A 21,040-nucleotide genomic window follows, 5' to 3' on the forward strand; every position below is an offset into this window, starting at 1 on the left:
ATGGCCATATGTCAGTGGGCTATACCCTATACATAAACGAGTGAGAAGTGCCTCATCTTATTAGCATGGCCAGTGGGAGATTCACCATGGTTAAGTAGTTGACTTTACTATGCACCACTTATTATCAGTCGCTTCACATTCTTCTTCCCATTCACTGTATACTTCAACACATAGATAGTAGTATACAAGGAGATATTACATGAAGTCATACGATTTTCAATGCTTGCTTCTTTGGCTTTTCAGTCCTACTCAACCCAACAAGCCACCTTCCTAGATGTTGACCTCAACCTTAGAGATGGTTACGTCAGTACCTACTAACCACCAGAAATACCTCCTCTTTGACAGCTGCCATCCATTCCATACTAAGAAGTCCCTACCGTACAGCCTAGCCACCCGTGGTGGTCGCATCTGCAGTGACGAGCAGTCCTCCTCTAAATATACCGAGGGTCTCACTCAAGCCTTCATTGACCATAATTATCCTCCCATCCTTCTACAAAAACAAATCTCCCGTGCCTTATCTTTCCAGTCTCCTACCACCTCCCAAAGTCCCACAGTTCAGCCACAGAAGAGCATTCCCCTCATAACTCAGTACCATCGGGAACTGGAGCAACTGAATTACATTCTCCGCCAGGGTTTTGATTACCTCTCATCGTGCCCTGAAATGAGAAATGTGCTACCCACTATCCTTCCCACCCCTCTCACAGTGGTATTCCGCCATCCACCGAACTTACACAATATACTCGTCTATCCTTACACAACCCCTGACCTCATGGCCCATACCCCTGTAATAGACCTAGGTGCAAGACATGTCCCATACATCTTCCTACCAACACCTACTCCATTTCGGTCACTAACTTCACTTATCCCATTAAAGGCGGGCTACCTGTGAAACCAGTCATGTGATTTACAAGCTAAACTGCAACCACTGTGCTGCATTCTATGTAGGCATGACAACCTACAAGCTGACTGTCCGCATGAAGGGCCACTGACAAACTGTGGTCAAAAAACAAGTGGACCACCCTGTTGCTGAACATGCTGCCAAACATGACACCCCTTATCTGAATGACTGCTTCACAGCCTGTGCAATATGGATCCTTCCCACCAACACCAGCTTTTCTGAATTGCACAGGTGGGAACTTTCCCTGCAAAACATCCTCCGTTCCCATAACCCTCTTGGCCTCAACCTTCGTTAGTCACTGTCCTCACCCATCCAGCCCCCTCCCCGTTCCCATTCCAGCACTACACAGACATCATTTCACTGCCACACCCAGTCTTTTAATTTATTTTTGTTTTTATTTCTCTCCTTTCTGCTACTTACCCCCTCTGCACCTTCTCTCCTGCCATCTGTCTAAACTGCAACACCTCACCGTCCGCCACTCCCACCATACTATCCCTCCCCCTCCCCATTCCCGTTCCTGTTCCAGCCTCTTCCTTACCCCCACCCAGTCACCACTCCCATCATGCACTGGTGCTCCTGCTCACAGTTAGTTTCAGCTCTCTAAGACTGCAGACGTGTCTGCCAGATGCATTTGTGTGTGTGTGTGTGTGTGTGTACTGCTGACAAAGGCCTTAATGGCGGAAAGCTATGAGTGTGCGAATCTTTTTATTATGCCTATCGCGACTCAGCATCTCTGCTATATGGTGAGTAGCAACTTTCCTTCTCTGGTATTGTAAAATTATTCTGGGCCTCTTTAGCAACCAGGCTGGCAATTGGTTCTAATCCTGGGTTTAAATTGGCACTTGTACCGCACCAAGTGTCATTAGATCATGCTTTATGTGAATTCAAATCACTCTTGTTGCTCGCAGATGATTTGGAAGGCAAGCAATGATTTGATATGCTTGTTAATTTGGAACAGCGAGGATCTTATATGTCTAACACAGTGTGAGGATTTGCCAAGAGGCATGAATTTCCAACACACTACTTTCCAGGAAGTGATGACCATTCATATAGCTGCCTCCTCCTCCTGGGTAAGAGTGTCAACAGTGCCTCAGTATCTTTTGAACCCATACTTTATTTTGTTTATCATATTATGAAAACAAATGCATATACACAACATCTGTGGACATATGTGCACATACACAATCTCATACAGTCTTATGTCTCCAGATCTAGTTCCCTGATCCATTCAGTTGTTTTATCTGATGCACGGCGAATGTCCATTATCGTTCCTTTGTCTGCTCGAAAAGTATGGCCAGCAACGATATAAAGGATTGGCTGTAAGGAGGCTCCACATTCACAGTCTGCAGAACCAGCCCATCACTGCTTGTGTGTTAGATAACCACATCTGCCTTTGCCAGTTCCAATTCAGTTCATGATCCTCCATTGATAACTGAGGAGATTGAAACCTCTTATCTGTGTAGAAGAGTTCTCCAGCAAATGCTTGTTATCTGCAGATAACTGCTTCCAATGGATTTTCTATGAATGGCTGTCACTGAAAGAGGATCTAACAAGGTTGGTTTACTTAATTTAAAGCACTGGAGTTCTGCTTGTGCAATATCTCAATGAACGGGTAGCTGAGAATTCTTTTGAATGTTATTCCACACCTTCAGGAGAGCTTCTGTTCTTCTTAGAGCTAGAGGTGGGATATTGTTGAAAACAAGAAGCCACAGAGTGCTTTTACTCTGAATATATCCCATAATCATTCACAATGCCTGATTAAATTGCACATCTACCTTCCTGGTGTGAGCACTATTGATCCAGGTCGAACACCGGTACTCAGCAATAGATTATGATAAGGCTAAGGCTGTGTATCTTAAAATATGAGATTTACTCCCCATGAGGCACCAGCATATTTGTGAAGAATCTTTATTGTTTTAGCTTTAGCAACTACATTTGAAAGATTCTGGTTGTACGTTAAGAGTGCCATATAATGTTATTCCTAGCTATTTTGGTGTACTGCAGCACTTGGCAACACTTCACCTCTAAACCTGACTTCTGGTTTGTACCTTGCCAGTCTAATGTGTAGCTGAAATGTAGATATCACTGTTTTCCAAGGATTTGGATGAAGGCACCATTTTTTGAAGTACACATCCCAGATTTTCATATCACTGGATAAAGTGGTTTCAGCATCAGAAAAGTTAGAGCTCTGGACCACCAAACAAATGTCATCAGCATAAATAAATTTCTTTTACGGTGTTTCCAATAAAATCTTGCGTGTACAGATTGAAAAGAAGGGAAGCTCAAACAGATCCTTGACATAAACCATCATTCAGTTTAAATGTTTTGCTACTGCCTTTTTCAGTATAGATCTGAATGTATATATTGCTTAGAATGTGGTTAAGTAGTTCCGTAAGTTTATGGTGTTGGATAACACTCAAATTTCAAAGAAGTCCTTCTCACCAAGCAGCTGATAGATTAAAAAAATAAAAAATAAAAATAATAATAATAATAATAATAAAAATAATTAAAAAAATAATTTTTGCAGATACTCTTATCAACTTCTTCTCGAACCCATTTTTGATATAAGTAGTGAGAGAGAGTCTCTGATGGTCTGAATATCACTTGTTCTGCAGGTAAGTGTTTGTTGACTACAAAAATTCTATTGTACATCAGATGCTCAAGGAGTTTGTAAGCGACAATTAGAAGTGCTACTGAACAATAGTTTTTGCTTTTGTGGGATATTTATTTGGTTTCAGTATTGCTAATACTTTTGTTTTCTTCATCAGGGGGTGGAAGATTTTTGGTTTGTAAGGTATCTGAGAACTAGGTAAGTCATTTTGCTGAACTAGAAAGACAAGCTACAGTCCGTCAAATCCAGCTGCTTTTCCAAGTTCCATGCTTTTGATTTAATCTTTGGTTTTCTCTTCTTAAAATGGAATGCCAAGTTGAGAAGTATGTAGAGCCACTCCTCTTCTGGTATTCAGCTATATTTTATATCCCTTTTGGTTTGCTTGTCTTGTGTTCTTGGAAATTCATACTAGGTGTTTAGCAAAACAATTCAAATTGATGGCGTTTTTTGACCTTTTGGTTGCAGGTTTTGATGAATCTAGATTACTAATGACAGACCAGGCTTTCCTATTAATGTGGGTTAAACTAAGGATTCTACTATTTCATAACATATCTTTCTTTGACCCTAATTCAAGGATAGAAGGAGACTTCTTGCATTGTCAAAGTTATGCTCTTAGTACTTTGTCATTCACTTCACTCCAACCAGGCATGTATTGAACCCACACTGACAATGGCTAAGAACTGCTTGGCCTCTTGTATTAACACCAAGTTATGATTGACCATTTGCTCTAGAGTTTTCCTACATAGTTCATTAGGGAGGTGCTCTTGTAACTACATATGTGTGTACTTTTTCCTCGGTTGCCTCCCTCCATGAATCTGGAAGTAGATGAAATGTGTGTGGCTGCTGGTGTTGAGGATAAGCAGCTCACAAGACATATGGCTCTCTGAAGCTTGACCATTCAGGCAGTTGTAGGATGAGCTCTGTAGCAGTCTGTATGTGTTAATGTTTCCCTGGAGGAAAGAGTCTGAAGGAACCACCAAGCACCTTATTCAAGTCAGTCTTCATAGTTCATAAGGGTCTTTAGAAATTTCATTATATCCATTACATAAAACTAGTGTTGAGTGGTCAGACGGCTTTAGAATCAATTTTTTCCCATTTCTAACTTTTGGTACTGACAGCATTGATTCCACTATAGCACAGACACATGTAGATTTCTATCTTTTACTGTGTAGGTGTGACCTGGTATGGGATTCATTGGTTGCTTGAAGGAAGAAAGCTGCCCTTAGCTACATCACTTCAAAGAGGGCATTTGTAGATGACATTTTTGTTTTTCCTTGTTATTGGTCTCAGTCTGCATCAACACACTAATGTTTCGTAATGGCTTCACAAGCTGCGACATAGTTACAACTCATACAGTGATCCAGAAAGTGCAGAATAAACTTCTTTATTTCCATATATTATCATAAAATCTTTTGGTCCTTAGTTGACAGGTTTTTATGAGTGATGACCATCTTTGAAAAACCAAATACAACTAATGGACAGTCTACATCTTAAAACTATAAAATACACCATAATCTAAAGCATTTCTTCTATACATATGGACACATGTGCTTGAAACATGAGAAAGCATACCCATTTTAAAATGCATCCTACTTTAATGAAGCCATAATGGTACCATCAAAAAGTACACACAAAATCAGTTTAGCATTATCACATATTTAAAATGTGTATTAACCAGGCCACAGAGCCATTCTGTTTACGGTGCTACTGTTCATAATACACTGTGGTATAGTAGCCATAAAAATGTCTTTGTATTCGAAACTTCTTGGATCTCGCTACTGTAGGCCTCCACATATTCGGAAATACATCATGCCAAAAAAAAGGATCATAAAGCATTGTACCAGTCTATTAACTCACTGAATTAATAGTATCATGCTTACTTTTTTTGAGACAGTGCTTACAGAATTTCTGCATTATTAAATTCAGCATTTTTTCCTGAAGAGTTGGAGGTGAGAAGTTTTTCTGTACCCTTGTCATCCATAAATTTGTTGGTAATTAGTATTGTTTTAAATATTATGCTTTTAAACATCGACAGGTGAGTATTTTTACACACATTATGTCACACTTTAAGATAACTATTTGTTTTATGTTATACTACTCGTTGAGTATGTATTGTTTGTATTATTTTTCGAGGTACTCCTTGGGTGACATGTAGACGTCTTTAGGTCACATCAAGTGCAGCATAATGCTACAAACACAGCACAGACTGCTTAAGGAGCTCCTCAGAATCTAGCACGATTAGAGTCATCAGAAGGAAATAAATAATAATGGAAATTCTTACTGAAAAATATTTATATTTTAATTTGGTTTGCTTTCAGACTCTAATCTAACCTGATTTTTGTAACTGGACATGAACATTTATTACATCACTCATAACAGTTGAAGTTCATTCCAAGAGTAGAGACTGGAGAAGAATTAATTAATAGCATATCAAGATTAAAATTATATCAAACAATGGAAACTCCAGATAGGAATATCAAAAATGTAGGAAAGGATACATTGCTACTTACCAGAAAGATGACACATTAAACTGCAGACAGGCACAATTAAAAGACACTTAAATATAAGCTTCCAGCTACAGCCTTCATTAGAAAAAGAGAAACACACACCATTCACTTACACACACAAGCACACCTCAGACACATGACTGCCAACTCCGGCAGCTCAGGCCAGAATGGCATTAACAGCTGAAAGCAAGACAGGTGTGACCATGACATTTTACAATTTTATAACAAATCAAAATCTGACCTGTATATCCTGTACTGTGAGGTAGCAACATTTCTGATATTCTTCGGATGGTGGTTGCCATGTAATCTGCTTCTTATCAAGATTGAGAAAGACACTGTGGCCACTGTGTGTGACATGCTCCACCCAGGGTGACAGAGTCTTCAGCGACTAAGAACAGGAATAACAACTAAAGTAATTTTATGCTGTAATTCCTTGTAAAAATCAATATAAGACAATGTCTAAGAACATTACACTACAAAAAACCTATTTTTGGTAGGCAGGAATTGTAAGCAAAGATTTCAAAAATGTAATTGTATGTTGCAAATTGTATCACATCAATTTTATCTCTCTGAAGATGTATCATTATTTTTGTTCTACACAACATTATACATAGTTTTTCTTAAACTGCTTTTCTTGAGTTGATTCTGAGATCAATATCCAGTTCAGTGGACTAATGATTACGTTGGAAGAAGAAAATCACTGCATTAGTTACAATATTGTGAAAAGGAACACTGCTACTCAACATATAGCAGAGGTGCTCAGTATCAGATAGGCACAATAAATAGACTGTCATAAACACAGTTTCGGCTAGTAAGCCTTCCTCAAAATTAGATGACAAACACACACATACACACTCATACAAATGCATCTCGGACACATATGACTGCAGTCTCAGGTAACTGAGGCCACACGAGGGGAGCAGCAACAGTGTAAGAAGGGGAATGGGGAATGGCGGATGGGTGGGGGTAAGGAGGAGGCTGCGGCATTGAGAGGGGGAGGGATAGGAGGGTACAGGTAGCTGACAGTGATGTGCTGTTGGGGAGCACGCAGGGACGAGGTAGAGAGATGGTAGGACAGCTTTGTGCAGTCGGGACGGCAGCGGAGAGATAGGGAGAGGGGCGGGAATAGCGGAAATGATGAGAAGTAGAAAGACTGGGTACAATGGAGGAAACAGGGCTGTGTAGTGCTGGAATGGGAACAGAGAAGGGGCTGGATGGGAGAGGACAATGACTAACGAAGGTTAAGGCCAGGAGGGTTACAGGAATGTAGGATACATTGGAGGGAAAGTTCCCACTTGCGTAGGTTCAGAAAAGCTGATGATGGTGAGAAGGATCCACAAGGCACAGGCAGTGAGGAAGTACTTGAAATGAAGGATGTCATGTTCGCAGTGTGCTCATCAACAGGTTAATCAACGTGTTTCTTGGCCACAGTTGGTCAGTGGACATTCATGCTGACAGACAGCTTGCTGGTTGTCATGCCCACACAGAATGCAGCAAAGTGTTTGCAACGCAACTTGTAGATCACGTGACTGGTTTCACAGGTAGCTCTGCCTTTGATAGGACAGGTGATGTTCATGACCAGACTGGAGTAGGTAGTGGTGGTAGGATGTAGGTGACAGGTCTTGCATCTAGGTCTATTACAGATGTATGAACAATGAGATAAGGGTTTGGCAGCAGGGCTTGTGCAAGGATAGACGAGTATATTGTGTATGTTCAGTGGACGGCAGAATACCATTGTGGGAGGGGAGGGGAGGGGAGGGGAGGATAGTGGGTAGGACATTTCTCATTTCAGGGCATGAGAAGAGTGAAGGAGAATGTAATTCAGTTGCTTTGCTCCAGTCTCACTGAAGCCTTCACAAACTGTATTTATCCTACCACTCTTGTATGTACAAAATCAAATCTCCTGTACCTTGTCTTTTCCGCCTCCCAAAACTTCACAAAATCCACTGTCTGGCCACAGAGGAGCATTCCCTTCGTAACTCAGTACCACACAGGACTGGAGCAACTTAATTACATCCTCCACCAGTGTTTCGATTACCTTTTGTTGTGCCCTGAAATGAGAAATGACCTACCCACTATCCTTCCCACCCCTCCCACAGGGGTACTTCATTGCCCACTGAACCTACACAATATACTTGTCCATCCCTACACAACCCCTGTTGCCAACCCCGTACCTCATTGCTCATACCTCTGTAATAGACCTAGATGCATGAACTGTCCTACATATCCTCCCACCACCATTTAATCTAGTCCAGTAAAAACATCAGCTATCCCATCAAAGGCAGAGCTACCTGTGAAACGAGTCATGTGATCTACAAGTTAAGCTGCAACCACTTAACTGCATTCTATGTGGGCATGGCAACCAACAAGCTGCATGTCAGCATGAATGTCCACTGACCGCCTGTGGCCAAGAAACATGTTAATTAACCTGTTGATGAGAACACTGCGAACATGACATCCTTCATTTCAATGACTTCTTCACTGCCTGTGCCTTGTGGATCCTTCTCACCAACATCAGCTTTTCTGAACCTACGCAAGTGGGAACTTTCCCTGCAATATATCCTACATTGCTGTAACACTCCTGGCTTCGACATTCGTTAGTCATTGACCTCTTCCACCCAGCCATTCTCTGTTCCCATTCCAGCACTGCACAGCCTCCACTCCTCCATCGCACCCAGTCTTTTTACTTCTCACCTTTTCCACTATACCCCCTCTCCCTCCCCACCTTTCCCCTGCTCTCCGTCTAACATCCTGACAGCACATAGCTGCCCTACCCTATTTCTACATTGTCCCTATGCACTCCCCAACAGCACATCACCGTTCGCCACCCCTACCTTACTATCCCTCCCTCCTCATCTCAGGCACCTCCTTACCCCCACCCAGTTGCTATTCCCATCATGCACTGATGCTGCTGCTCGTAATGTGGCTTTAGTCGCCTGAGACTGCAGACGTGTGCGCGCGCGCGCGTGTGCGTGTGCGCGTGTGTGTGTGTGTGTGTGTGTGTGTGTGTGTGTGTGTGTGTGTGTGTGTGCGTGCGCGCGTGTGCGTTGTGTGTGCGCGTTGTGCGTGTGCGTGTGCGTGTGTGTTTTTGTCATCTAATTTTGACGAAGGCCTTACTGGCCGAAAGGTATATTTATTTATTTATTTACACATCAAGTTCTGTAGGACCAAATTGAGGAGCAAATCTCCAAAGTCATGGAACATGTCAGAATACCTAGACTCATGAACAGGGGTTTATGACAGTCTTTTTGTTGTGCCTCTCTGCGACTCAGTATCTCTGCTATATGGTGAGTAGCAACTTTTCTTTTCACAATGTTGCATTCCATGCTGGATTTTCCATTGTTTGACAAAGACTTCTCATTTTTAGGAACTGTTTCGAAGAAGACAAATATGGTTATTAAACCAGCATCATGTGTGTTCCAAGGATATCTAATTCTTGCCGCCCCCCCCCCCCCCCCCCCCAATACAAAGTCATGCATAAAGGTGGTTAAATGAACGTAATATCTTCAGCTAATGACTACAGGATGATAAACACCAACCAAATAATAGACATCTCAACACTTTCTATTTTGTAAGAGGCTTCATTCCAGTTACTCATTTCAGAGTAAATTCTTAGTAGCACTTTAATAGTCCTTTGAATATGTAATAACAGTAAAATTAGAAAAAGTCAGTACATTTTGAATTTCATACCTTTCTGAAACCAAGATCCCGAAGTCTTTCAAAAGCATGATTGTTTCTCAAAATAATGCTTGCATCTGTGTCCAAGCCTGATTTTGCTAAAAGACTAGATGCTGTTTTAGCATCACCTCGTCGTACAGCAGCATTCATCTCCAACAACCAATGGCATACTGTAAGTACATGATCACACACAGAAAAACAATTTACATCTAAAAAAACTTTAACACTTTCCATATATTCCATAATGTAATACACTGAAAAATACAGCTTACAAGTGTTTATTCTTCTCTGCACAAGAAGAAAAGGGAAACACGTAAAGACACTAAAAAATAATCATTCAGCTAGACTGTTACACGAGATCCATAAATCAGAATGACAGGATGGAATAAGAGTGACAGGACAAAAGTTAACACTATGGTATAATATGTGGTCTCTAAAAGGTAAGGAAGAAAGGACACTTGACGGAAAAGAGAAAGTGAAGTTTGAAAGAACGGTATAAGCAAAAAAAAAAAGGAGCGGAAAAAGCTAATGACTTGATAGAGTAAAAAAGCATATTCATAAATATAATGTACAGCAAAACAAGACGAGAGAATAATAAAATAAAACTGAATAGATATGGAGAGAGAAATGAGATGTAAGAGACCATGAGAAAACAAGAAGTTCAAGATCTAGGCATTTTTGTGGTGGTAAAGGTTTTCTTTATTTTTAAATTTAAATGACATCAAACAATTAATATTAATATGACAATGGAAAACCCTAGAAGAAATGCACATAGTAGGATCAACTGTAACCATTTGTTGCATAGTTGAGACACTGAGTGGCTGCCGAGTGCACGAACAAGATTAGAAACATTGCTGACCTTACGCACACACGGCCACATTATTCTTGAGCCTGTCTTTGTTGTATGTGGCACTTGATACATGGAAGAGTGGATTGAGGGGGCAGATGGAACACATAGGTGGATGTGGGTGTGGACAAAGGGTAGCAGAGACTGATGCTTGGAGAATCGTTAAATTTAAGTATGTATTGTATGGATAATTATTCCCATCTACATAATTAAGAGAACCTGGTATTAGAAAAGGGGTAACGGGGGTCCAGGTGGCATTGGTTTTGAGGCACCCCTTTAGATAGTGTGTTGAGCTCAGTAGCATGCTCCGCAACTGGTTGGTCAACTTTGGCCCTTGATCATTGATGGTAGTTGCCACTGATTCAGGTGAAGATCTGGTTGGTGGTCAGTCCAAAACAAGAGGCTGTATGGATGCCACAGCAAAGTTTGTATATGATATAACTTCTTTCACAGATGGCCTTGCTTCTAATAGGGTAGGATGTGCCTGTGATGGACTATGGTGGTTCATGGGGGTGGTAGAGAATTAGTGGCATGTGACGATTTAGAACAGAAGGTCTACATCTACATCTATGCCTGTACTCTGCAAGAAACCCCACAGTGGGTGGCAGAGGGTATTTCTGGTACCATCATATGAGCCTCAATAGTCTTTGGTATACATGGGTACACAGCCACTGTGAACTTCTTGAGCAAAGTAAGAAAATGATTTCCCCTCCAGATATCTGAACCCACCCTTCCTTGTTCCATTTGTGAAAGGCATACGGGAAGAATTAATGTTAGTAAACCTAGAACTAATGCTCTAATTTCTTGGGTTTTCTCACTGTATTCGTTCTGTGAGATGTATGAAGGAGGAAGTAATACAAGGACCATGCTAGATTTGTCGAAACATACTCTTGTGGAATTTCAATGGTAAATCTCTGATGCACAATGCCTCTTTTGAAGCATCATTGATGTTCGATGGGCAACGCTGTTATGCTCTCTTGCTGCCCCAGGACGAAATACGCCATTCTTCATTGGATCTTGTGTATCTCTTCCGTTACTCCAACCTTGTTAGGGACCCACACTGATGAGCAATACTCAAGGACCACTCATACAAGCATTTTGTAAGCCACTTCTTTCGAAGATGAATTACATTTTCTTAAGATTCTTCCTACAAGTATCAGACTGGGATTTGCTTTTCTACTCTTTGTTCTACACGAACATTCAACTGGATTCGGTTTTGGAGGACTGAATCTGGTATTTGAGTCTTCTCTATCATCTTCCATTTTTGTATGGTCACTGAGGGACTGGATAGATTATTTTGATCTTCATACTGATTTTACATAGATCCTAATTTTCTTATGATGATGGTTCTTCCCCGTATCTTACAACCTTACTTGGAACAGACTTGTCTGAACCATACTAGGTAACGCTTTTAAATTTTATCTATTTGCACTCCACATCATTGTTCTGAGAACTGAATATTTGATGTTAACTTCTCAGATATTCAGCAACTTATATCCTGTCACTCTTGGTAAGAAAAGATATTTTCCTACCTTTTGTAACATTCCTTATGGCTCCAACTGCAGTCTGTGAACTAGGTTTGGAGGGTACTGCATGTCTGTGAAGGCCTGAATATGACCTACAGCATATTGTACAAGGGATCACTGAAGGTACCTCCAGCATGAACGGCCAGACTTTATGGGAGCCTCTTGAGTGGGGAAGGGAAAGTCCTTCTCCGCTACCTACTAAAGAACATTGTAAAATGCCACGTGCCAATGAGGAGACAAGGTGGGTGTCAGCACACGACATTAGTCTGTGGAACTTTCAGATTAAGAAATATAAAACCTAACATACAATACAACACAACAAAAAGATAAATACAAAGACAAATAAATAAAGCTTTCGGCCATTGAGGCCTTCATCAACAATACACACACACACACACACACACACACACACACACACACACACACACACACAAAAGCAGTCTCAGGCAACTGAAAGCAACTGAAACCACACTGCGAGCAGCAGCACCAGTGCATGATGTGAGTGGCGACTGGGTGGGGGTAAGCAGGCTGTGGTGGAGGAGGCAGACAGTGGAGTACTGCAGGTTAGACAGAGGGCAGGGGAAAAGGGGAGAGGTGGGGGGGGGGGGGGGGGGGGAGTAGCGGAAAAGGACAGAAGTATAAAGACTGAGTGTGTGATGGTGGAATGACGGCTGTGTAGTGCTGGAAGGGGAACAGGAAGCCCGTGTGTGTGTGTGTGTGTGTGTGTGTGTGTGTGTGTGTGTGTGTGTACACATCTCCTGTTGACAAAGGCCTTAATGGCTAAAAGCTTTATTTATTTGTGACAGTCTTTTTGTTGTGCCTATTTGCAACTCAGCATCTCCATTATATGGCGAGTAGCAACTTTCCTTTTCATAATATTGTTACATCCCATCCTGGATTTTCCATTGCTTGATTTTTGCCTAAAATAGAATATGATGGTCATAAATATGAGGTACAGAATGACATCTTTAAACAACATCAAGTTTGCATGTGCCCAGAGCAGGTAAAGGTGACTAAGTTACAAGATTAAAATAATACTCACATTGAACAACAGACTTAATTTCATCATTAGCAGCACTGATTGCATCCTCAGCATCTTCCAGCCAAAGCTCTGAACCCTTCTTCTGCCGTTTACCCTTCAAAATATTAAATACATTTATGAACAAAACAATCAACTACAGACATAATAAATTGTTCTTCACATTTTGATATTCTGCAAATTTGGAGACACACAAAGAAATCTTCTACAGCTCGAACTTTCAGCAAATTTACTTTCTAAATAGTATAATTTCTTATGTTCACTACTCATCAGTTCATCACTGCCATGGGGAGTTGCACATGCAAGACAAATACTTTAAACAAAACTAATAATATCTAATAATCTAGAACAGTATTAGGTTGTATGTGCTGTAAAATATGGACAAAAAAACATGTTTTTCTTGGAAACGAGGGGACTAGGCAACACAAAGAGCTTTTTTCACAAAGTATGTAGACTAGAAATTTCCCAGTTATGTACAAAACAGACAGGTCTGAAATATTTATTACATATTTTGCACACCGTAAGAAGCTGGTGTGCTGCCGGTACACATTATTGTGTGATCCTTCATACAAGAATAATGACAGCAATGGCTAACATACACTCCTGGAAATGGAAAAAAGAACACATTGACACCGGTGTGTCAGACCCACCATACTTGCTCCGGACACTGCGAGAGGGCTGTACAAGCAATGATCACACGCACGGCACTGCGGACACTCCAGGAACCGCGGTGTTGGCCGTCGAATGGCACTAGCTGCGCAGCATTTGTGCACCGCCACCGTCAGTGTCAGCCAGTTTGCCGTGGCATACGGAGCTCCATCGCAGTCTTTAACACTGGTAGCATGTCGCGACAGCGTGGACGTGAACCGTATGTGCAGTTGACGGACTTTGAGCGAGGGCGTATAGTGGGCATGCGGGAGGCCGAGTGGACGTATCGCCGAATTGCTCAACACGTGGGGCATGAGGTCTCCACAGTACATCGATGTTGTCGCCAGTGGTCGGCGGAAGGTGCACGTGCCCGTCGACCTGGGACCGGACCGCAGCGACGCACGGATGCACGCCAAGACTGTAGGATCCTACGCAGTGCCGTAGGGGACCGCACCGCCACTTCCCAGCAAATTAGGGACACTGTTGCTCCAGGGGTATCGGCGAGGACCATTCGCAACCATCTCCATGAAGCTGGGCTACGGTCCCGCACACCGTTAGGCCGTCTTCCACTCACGCCCCAACATCGTGCAGCCCACCTCCAGTGGTGTCGCGATAGGCGTGAATGGAGGGACGAATGGAGACGTGTCGTCTTCAGCGATGAGAGTCACTTCTGCCTTGGTGCCAATGATGGTCGTATGCGTGTTTGGCGCCGTGCAGGTGAGCGCCACAATCAGGACTGCATACGACCGAGGCACACAGGGCCAACACCCGGCATCATGGTGTATGAGCGATCTCTTACACTGGCCGTACACCTCTGGCGATCGTCGAGGGGACACTGAATAGTGCACGGTACATCCATACCGTCATCGAACACATCGTTCTACCATTCCTAGACCGGCAAGGGAACTTGCTGTTCCAACAGGACAATGCACGTTCGCATGTATCCCGTGCCACCCAACGTGCTCTAAAAGGTTTAAGTCAACTACCCTGGCCAGCAAGATCTCCGGATCTGTCCCCCATTGAGCATGTTTGGGACTGGATGAAGCGTCGTCTCACGCGGTCTGCACGTTCAGCACGAACGCTGGTCCAACTGAGGCGCCAGGTGGAAATGGCATGGCAAGCCGTTCCACAGGACTACATCCAGCATCTCTACGATTGTCTCCATGGGAGAATAGCAGCCTGCATTGCTGCGAAAGGTGGATATACACTGTACTAGTGCCGACATTGTGCATGCTCTGTTGCCTGTGTCTATGGGCCTGTGGTTCTGTCAGTGTGATCATGTGATGTATCTGACCCCAGGAATGTGTCAATAAAGTTTCCCCTTCCTGGGACAATGAATTCAAGGTGTTCTTGTTTAAATTTCCAGGAGTGTATAACAGCACAACACACTAATCTATTCTGCAAGACCCTACAGTGTGTGGCAGATGGTGTAACAGGCAGCATATTTACTTTCCTCTAACAGTTGCATTTGTCAATAACACACAGAAAGAAAGTACATTATACATACATACAACCAAAATTACTACAATTGTATCCTTGATCGTTAGTATGAGAGATACATGGCAACAGAAGCAAAAGGTTTCTCAATACCTATTCAAATGTATGTTATAATACGGCTCTCTGATGTATAGCGCTTTTCTTGTAGCATCTTCAACCAAACACTGACCAAACTAAGCCATGGTACAGCACACACCTTGTTTTTAACCGTACATAACCTGATCAATTATTGGGTAAGAGTCAAAGAATGCACTCAATACTTAGTCGAATACAGATATTTTTTTAAGTGACATTATTTGCAGGCAAGTTATGTTTCCTTGGGATTCTTCCGATGAAACTGTCCGTAATTTATTTCCTCATGGCCCAATATACGTCAAAATTACTGTTTAAATCACTCCAGCATAGACTCCGAAGTATTAGGCAGTTGTAAAATATTTGAAAGACAAAACAATAACTGTGAAGCCAAGCAATATCGGAGGGTTTTGAGAATTTACATGCGTTCCTTACATTAATTTATGTTGAGGTCATCAACCAGATTTCTCTCCAAGAGTTGATCACTGCTATACTTGTCTCCAATTCAGGCAATACAAATATTGATACATTCACTGAGCTTTACCAGTTGCAACACTGCTCTGTACTGTAAATATAAACTTTGTGTCAAGCAGCAGCAGCAGCATCCAATCTACTGCACCCTCTGAATACAGCAGCCCTAAGCCCTAACCAGTCTGTTTACTCATGTAAAATACAATTTTGGCGCCACCAAGTTCTTAATATGACTATTGTTACAGAACAGTTTATGAACTATCACAATTACGGAAGTGGAAAAAGGTGGTATATCACAGAGGTCTTACGAGGGAACCATTAGACCTGTTAATGGTGGATTTTGATGACTCTCAGATGCATTGTAGACTTATCCTGTGTACCTAGCTGGTGACTTTTCGTGTGGGGTCCCTGGTTTCTGAGAAAATGGATAATGAAGTTTTATACATGAATCATATAACCATAACATCAGCCCTGCTTTGAACAAGCATGCATAGTACAGATGCTAATGTCCAAATGTCCCAGGCAGCCAGACTGGCAGTACAGGTTCAAATCCTGACCATGTATCTCCTTTCTCCTCCCCCCCCCCCCCAAACACACACACACACACACACACACACACACACACACACACACACACACACACACACATCATATGGAATGTTACTAAATAGTGTGCAAAATTTCCAGAAAGTATTTCACTTCACCAATTTCATTAATAAATCAGTCATTACAGCAGTAGATTATTGACTCACTGTCAATTCCATTGTCTGCTGTGCTAGAGCAGAATTCCGGACAGTATTTGCGATAGAAGCAACTGATACGAATTAGCCATCACAAAGCAGTTGCAGCAATGATTAGTGCTGAACAAAATGTTATGAAATATATTTCTGCTGAACAAGTACAATAATAATATGATTAGAAACTACCGGAGTAGTGAGCAGCAAACTTCAGCTCTGGGCAAGAGAATGTGTATACCCTGTGACACAAATTAAGAAATATTAAACTTCCTGGCAGATTAAAACTGTGTGCCAGACCGAGAGTCAAGCTCAGGACCTTTGCCTTTTGCGAGCGAGTGCTCTACCAGCTGAGCTACCCAAGCACGTCTCACAATTTGTCCTCACAGCTTCTATTCTACCAGTACCTCGTCTCCTGCCTTCCAAACTCCACAGAAGCTTTTCTGTGAACCTTGTTGGGCTGTGTCTAAGGTTTCTCAGATATGTCTGTGTCAGGGAAGATACTGATGAATGGGAAGGATTGCTCAACAACAGTACTACAAAGTTACTTTTGTTCCACAAAAAATTGCCAACTCAAGCACAAAATATATATGTTGTCCAGGTGGCTTATGACTGTTAGCATAAGAGGGGTGAGTTTTTTTTAAACACGAAAAAAATGAGTGTCACAATACTATGTTTGGAACACTGCAGTGAACAATAGTGAGTACACCAAAGATTAAACTTTTTTTTGTGTGTGGTTTTAGGGTGCACAACTACAACGGTCATTAGCACCCTGACTAATTTAGGAATGTACCGTGAGGCACAACGTTAAAACAGCAACTAAAAGGGACAACACTATAAAAGATGTATTAACAGGCATAGGATTAAAAAACTACAGCATAATCAAACGTCCTTAGACAGGTGTGTCAAGTTGATAAAACGAAGAACGCGAGGAGCAGCTCCTGGGTCATCCGCAAAAATGGCATCCAGAGTACATGGCAGGCCAAGATCAAGACGCAGCATAGTAAAATCCGGACAGGACGTTAAAATGTGGCGGACCGTCAGCAATTGCCCACATGGACAGAACGGCACCGGCGCTGCAATCAGCAGATGGCGATGGCTGAACTGGCAGTGTCCAATTTGTAGCCGGGCCAAAACGACCTCCTCCCGCCGAGAAAGACGTGAGGAGGACGTCCACGCTGCAGGAAGAGGTTGCAAGGCCCGAAGCTTGTTGTCCCTAAGTGCACTCCAATCGGCATGCCACAGCGATAAAATGAGCCCACAAATGAACATGCTACAATATGATGAAGGGACACAAGAAGCCGTCCGAGACTGGAGGATCGCAGCCTTGGCCGCGGCATCTGCAGCTTCGTTCCCAGGGATACCGACATGGCCAGGAACCCACATAAAGCTAACTGGAGACCCGTCGTCCACCAGCTGCTGAAGAGAGCGTTGGATCCGGTGCACGAAAGGGTGAACCGGATGCAGATCACTGAGGCTCTGGATGGTGCTCAGAGAATTGGAGCAGATGACCTAAGCAGAATGTCGGTGGCAGCAGACTTAAAGAACAGCCTGGTAGAGGGCAAAGAGCTCAGCTGTGAAGACCGAACAATGGCTATGTAGCCGGTATTTGAAACTTTGTGCCCCGACAATAAAAGAACACGCGACCCCATCATTGGTCTTAGAGCCATCTGTATAAATGAAGGTCATATTAATGAACTTCGAACGAAGTTCGACAAAACGGGAGTGGTATACCGAACTGGGGGTAACCTCCTTTGGAACCGAGCGGAGGTCAAGGTGAACGCGAACCTGAGCCTTGAGCCAATGTGGCGTGTGGCTCTCGCCCACTCTAAAGGTTGCAGGGAGTGAAAAATCAAGGTGTTGAAGGAGGCGAGGAAAGCGAACTCCAAGAGTAAGCAGGGCAGAGACATACAACCCGTATTGACGGTCGGGGGAGTCGTCAAAAAAGGAACGATACGATGGGTGGTCGGGCATTGACAGCAACCGACAGGTGTAACGAGAAAGCAGTATATCGCGCCGGTAGGTGAGTGGCAATTCACCGGCTTCACCATGAAGACTCTCGACGGGACTAGTATAAAATGCTCTGATCGCAAGCCGTAAACCCCGATGTTTTATGGAGTTGATGCGGCGTAAGATGGACGGCGGTGCAGAGGAGTATACAAAGCACCCATAATCCGGCTTGGAGCAGACGATCGACCGATATAGGTGAAGTAGGACGGTTCGATCCGCTCCCCACGATGTGCTACTGAGAACACGGAGGACACTTAGTGAATGAGTACAACGGGCAGCCAAATATGACATGTGGAGACCAACTAAGTTTCCTGTCAAATGTAAGACCTAAAAATTTTGTTGTCTCCACGAATGGGAGAGCAACGGGGCCGAGTCGTAAGGATGGTGGGAGAAACTCTTTGTAGTGCCAGAAGTTAATACAGACCGTTTTCTCGGCAGAAAAACGGAAGCCATTGGCGACACTCCAGGAGTAAAGACGGTCAAGAGAATGCTGAAGACAGCACTCCAGGAAACATGTATGCTGCGTGCTGCAATAGATGGTAAAATTGTCCACGAAAAGGGAGCCTGATACATCATCTGGGAGGTAATCCATTATTGGATTGATTGCTTTGGCGAAGAGAGCGACGCTCAAAACGGAGCCCTGTGGCACCCCATTCTCCTGGCGAAAGGTGTCCGACAGGACAGAACCCACACAAACCCTGAACTGTCGATCCATTAAAAAGGAACGAATAAAAAGAGGGAGGCGACCGCAAAAGCCCCATGTATGCATGGTGCGGAGAATGCCCACGCTCCAACAGGTGTCGTAAGCCTTCTCCATATCAAAGAACACAGCCGCGGTCAGGCGCTTCCGCAAGAACTTATTCATAATGAAGGTCGACAAGGTAACCAGATGGTCAACAGCAGAGCGGCGCCTACGAAATCCTCATTGTACATTGGTAAGTAGGCGTCGAGATTCGAGCAGCCAAACCAAACGAGAGTTAACCATTCGCTCCATCACCTTACAGACACAGCTACGAGATGGGTCGATAACTGGAAGGCAAGTGCTTGTCCTTCCCCGGCTTAGGAATCGGTACAACAATAGATTCGCGCCAGCATGCGGGAACATGTCCCTCAATCCAGATGGTGGAAATTAGGTGGCCGAGCCGTCTCTGCCTGTTTTCGGGGGAGGAAGGCAGGAGGGGGGGGGGGGGGGGTGTAATGAGTGGAGCTCGAAACCTCTGCGAAAAAGCGGCCGAAGGCATTGGAGACATCCTCAGGGGCCACAAGGACGTCATTCGCGACCGTCAAGCCAGAAACTGGTGAGTGGACCTTAGTGCCAGATAGCCGGCGCAGGCTACCCCAGACAACAGAAGAAGGAGTAAAAATGTTGAAGGTGCTTGTGAAAGCATCCCAGCTGGCTTTCTTGTTTTCTTTAAAAATACGACGACACTGCGCATGTAATCGTTTATAATTGATACAATTCGCCTCTGTAGGGTGGCGTTTAAAGGTGCGTAAAGCACGTCGACGAGCACGTAAGGCGTCTCTACATGCTGTGGTCCACCAGAGGACCGGTACGCGGCGTGGAGAAGAAGTAGTGTGAGGGATGGAATATTCAGCAGCAGTGAGAATGACTTGCGTGAGGTGTGCGGCCTGACTATCGCAGCTTGTGAAGGTTTGATCCTGAAAGGTCGCCCTGGAAAAGAAGAGCCCCCAGTCTGTTTTGGAGATGTTCCAACTAGTTGAGCACGGAGAGGGGGTATGATGCAGGAGATGGATAACACACGGGAAGTGGTCGCTCGAATATGTATCAGAAAGCGCATACCACTCAAACCGGCGTGCAAGTTGGGTAGTACATACAGAGAGGTCTAAATGGGAATAGGTGTGAGAGGTGTCTGAAAGGAAAGTAGGGGCGCCAGTATTGAGGCAGACAAGATTGAGCTGGTTGAAAACGTCTGCTAACAGGGAGCCCCTCGGACAGGATGCTGGAGAGCCCCAAAGAGGATGGTGAGCATTGAAGTCTCCAGTTAACAAAAATGGTGCACGGAGCTGAGCAATAATTTGCAACATGTCTGCCCTGGAAACGGCAGACGACGATGGAGTGTAAATGGTACAGATGGAAAATGTAAAAGTGGAGAGAGTAATGCAGGCCGGTGTGCAATGTGATGGGATCATAGTAGATATCATCCCGGACCAGCAACATAACCCCTCCATCAGCCGGAATACCTGCCACAGGGGGTAAGTCAAAACGCACAGAGGTGTAGTGTGCCAAGACAATTTGATCACATGGGCGTAGCTTCGTTTTCTGGAGGGCTACGACGAGCGGACGGTGCAAGCAGAGCAGCAATTTCAAGTCCTCTCGGTTGGAGCGAATGCTGCGAATATTCCAGTGAATAAGTGCCATCATGAGAAGAAGATGCAAGAAGGGGTCGTCTCGAAGGCCGCTGAGGGCCCGGCTTCGAGCGAGCACTGCCGCCGCTAGCAGAAGGCGAACAGTCATCGTCCATTTGTTCTATAGGTTCATCA

General features: G+C 43.6%; 1 protein-coding gene across 3 annotated transcripts in view; it reads right to left on the minus strand.

The window, feature by feature from the left end:
* The window catches only part of LOC126268335 (ras GTPase-activating-like protein IQGAP1), a 345,429-nt gene that overhangs the window by 186,890 nt on the left and 137,499 nt on the right, over positions 1 to 21,040 (minus strand). For all 3 annotated transcript variants that reach the window (XM_049973901.1, XM_049973902.1, XM_049973903.1), the window contains 3 exons: positions 13,110 to 13,203; positions 9,707 to 9,864; positions 6,258 to 6,404 (listed from right to left, as the gene is read on the minus strand). In XM_049973901.1, the coding sequence (XP_049829858.1) occupies positions 6,258 to 6,404; positions 9,707 to 9,864; positions 13,110 to 13,203 (399 nt within the window). The remainder of the gene's footprint in view (positions 1 to 6,257; positions 6,405 to 9,706; positions 9,865 to 13,109; positions 13,204 to 21,040) is intronic.

This window comes from Schistocerca gregaria, chromosome 1, assembly GCF_023897955.1.
Source record: "Schistocerca gregaria isolate iqSchGreg1 chromosome 1, iqSchGreg1.2, whole genome shotgun sequence".
Taxonomy (NCBI): Eukaryota; Metazoa; Arthropoda; class Insecta; order Orthoptera; family Acrididae; genus Schistocerca; species Schistocerca gregaria.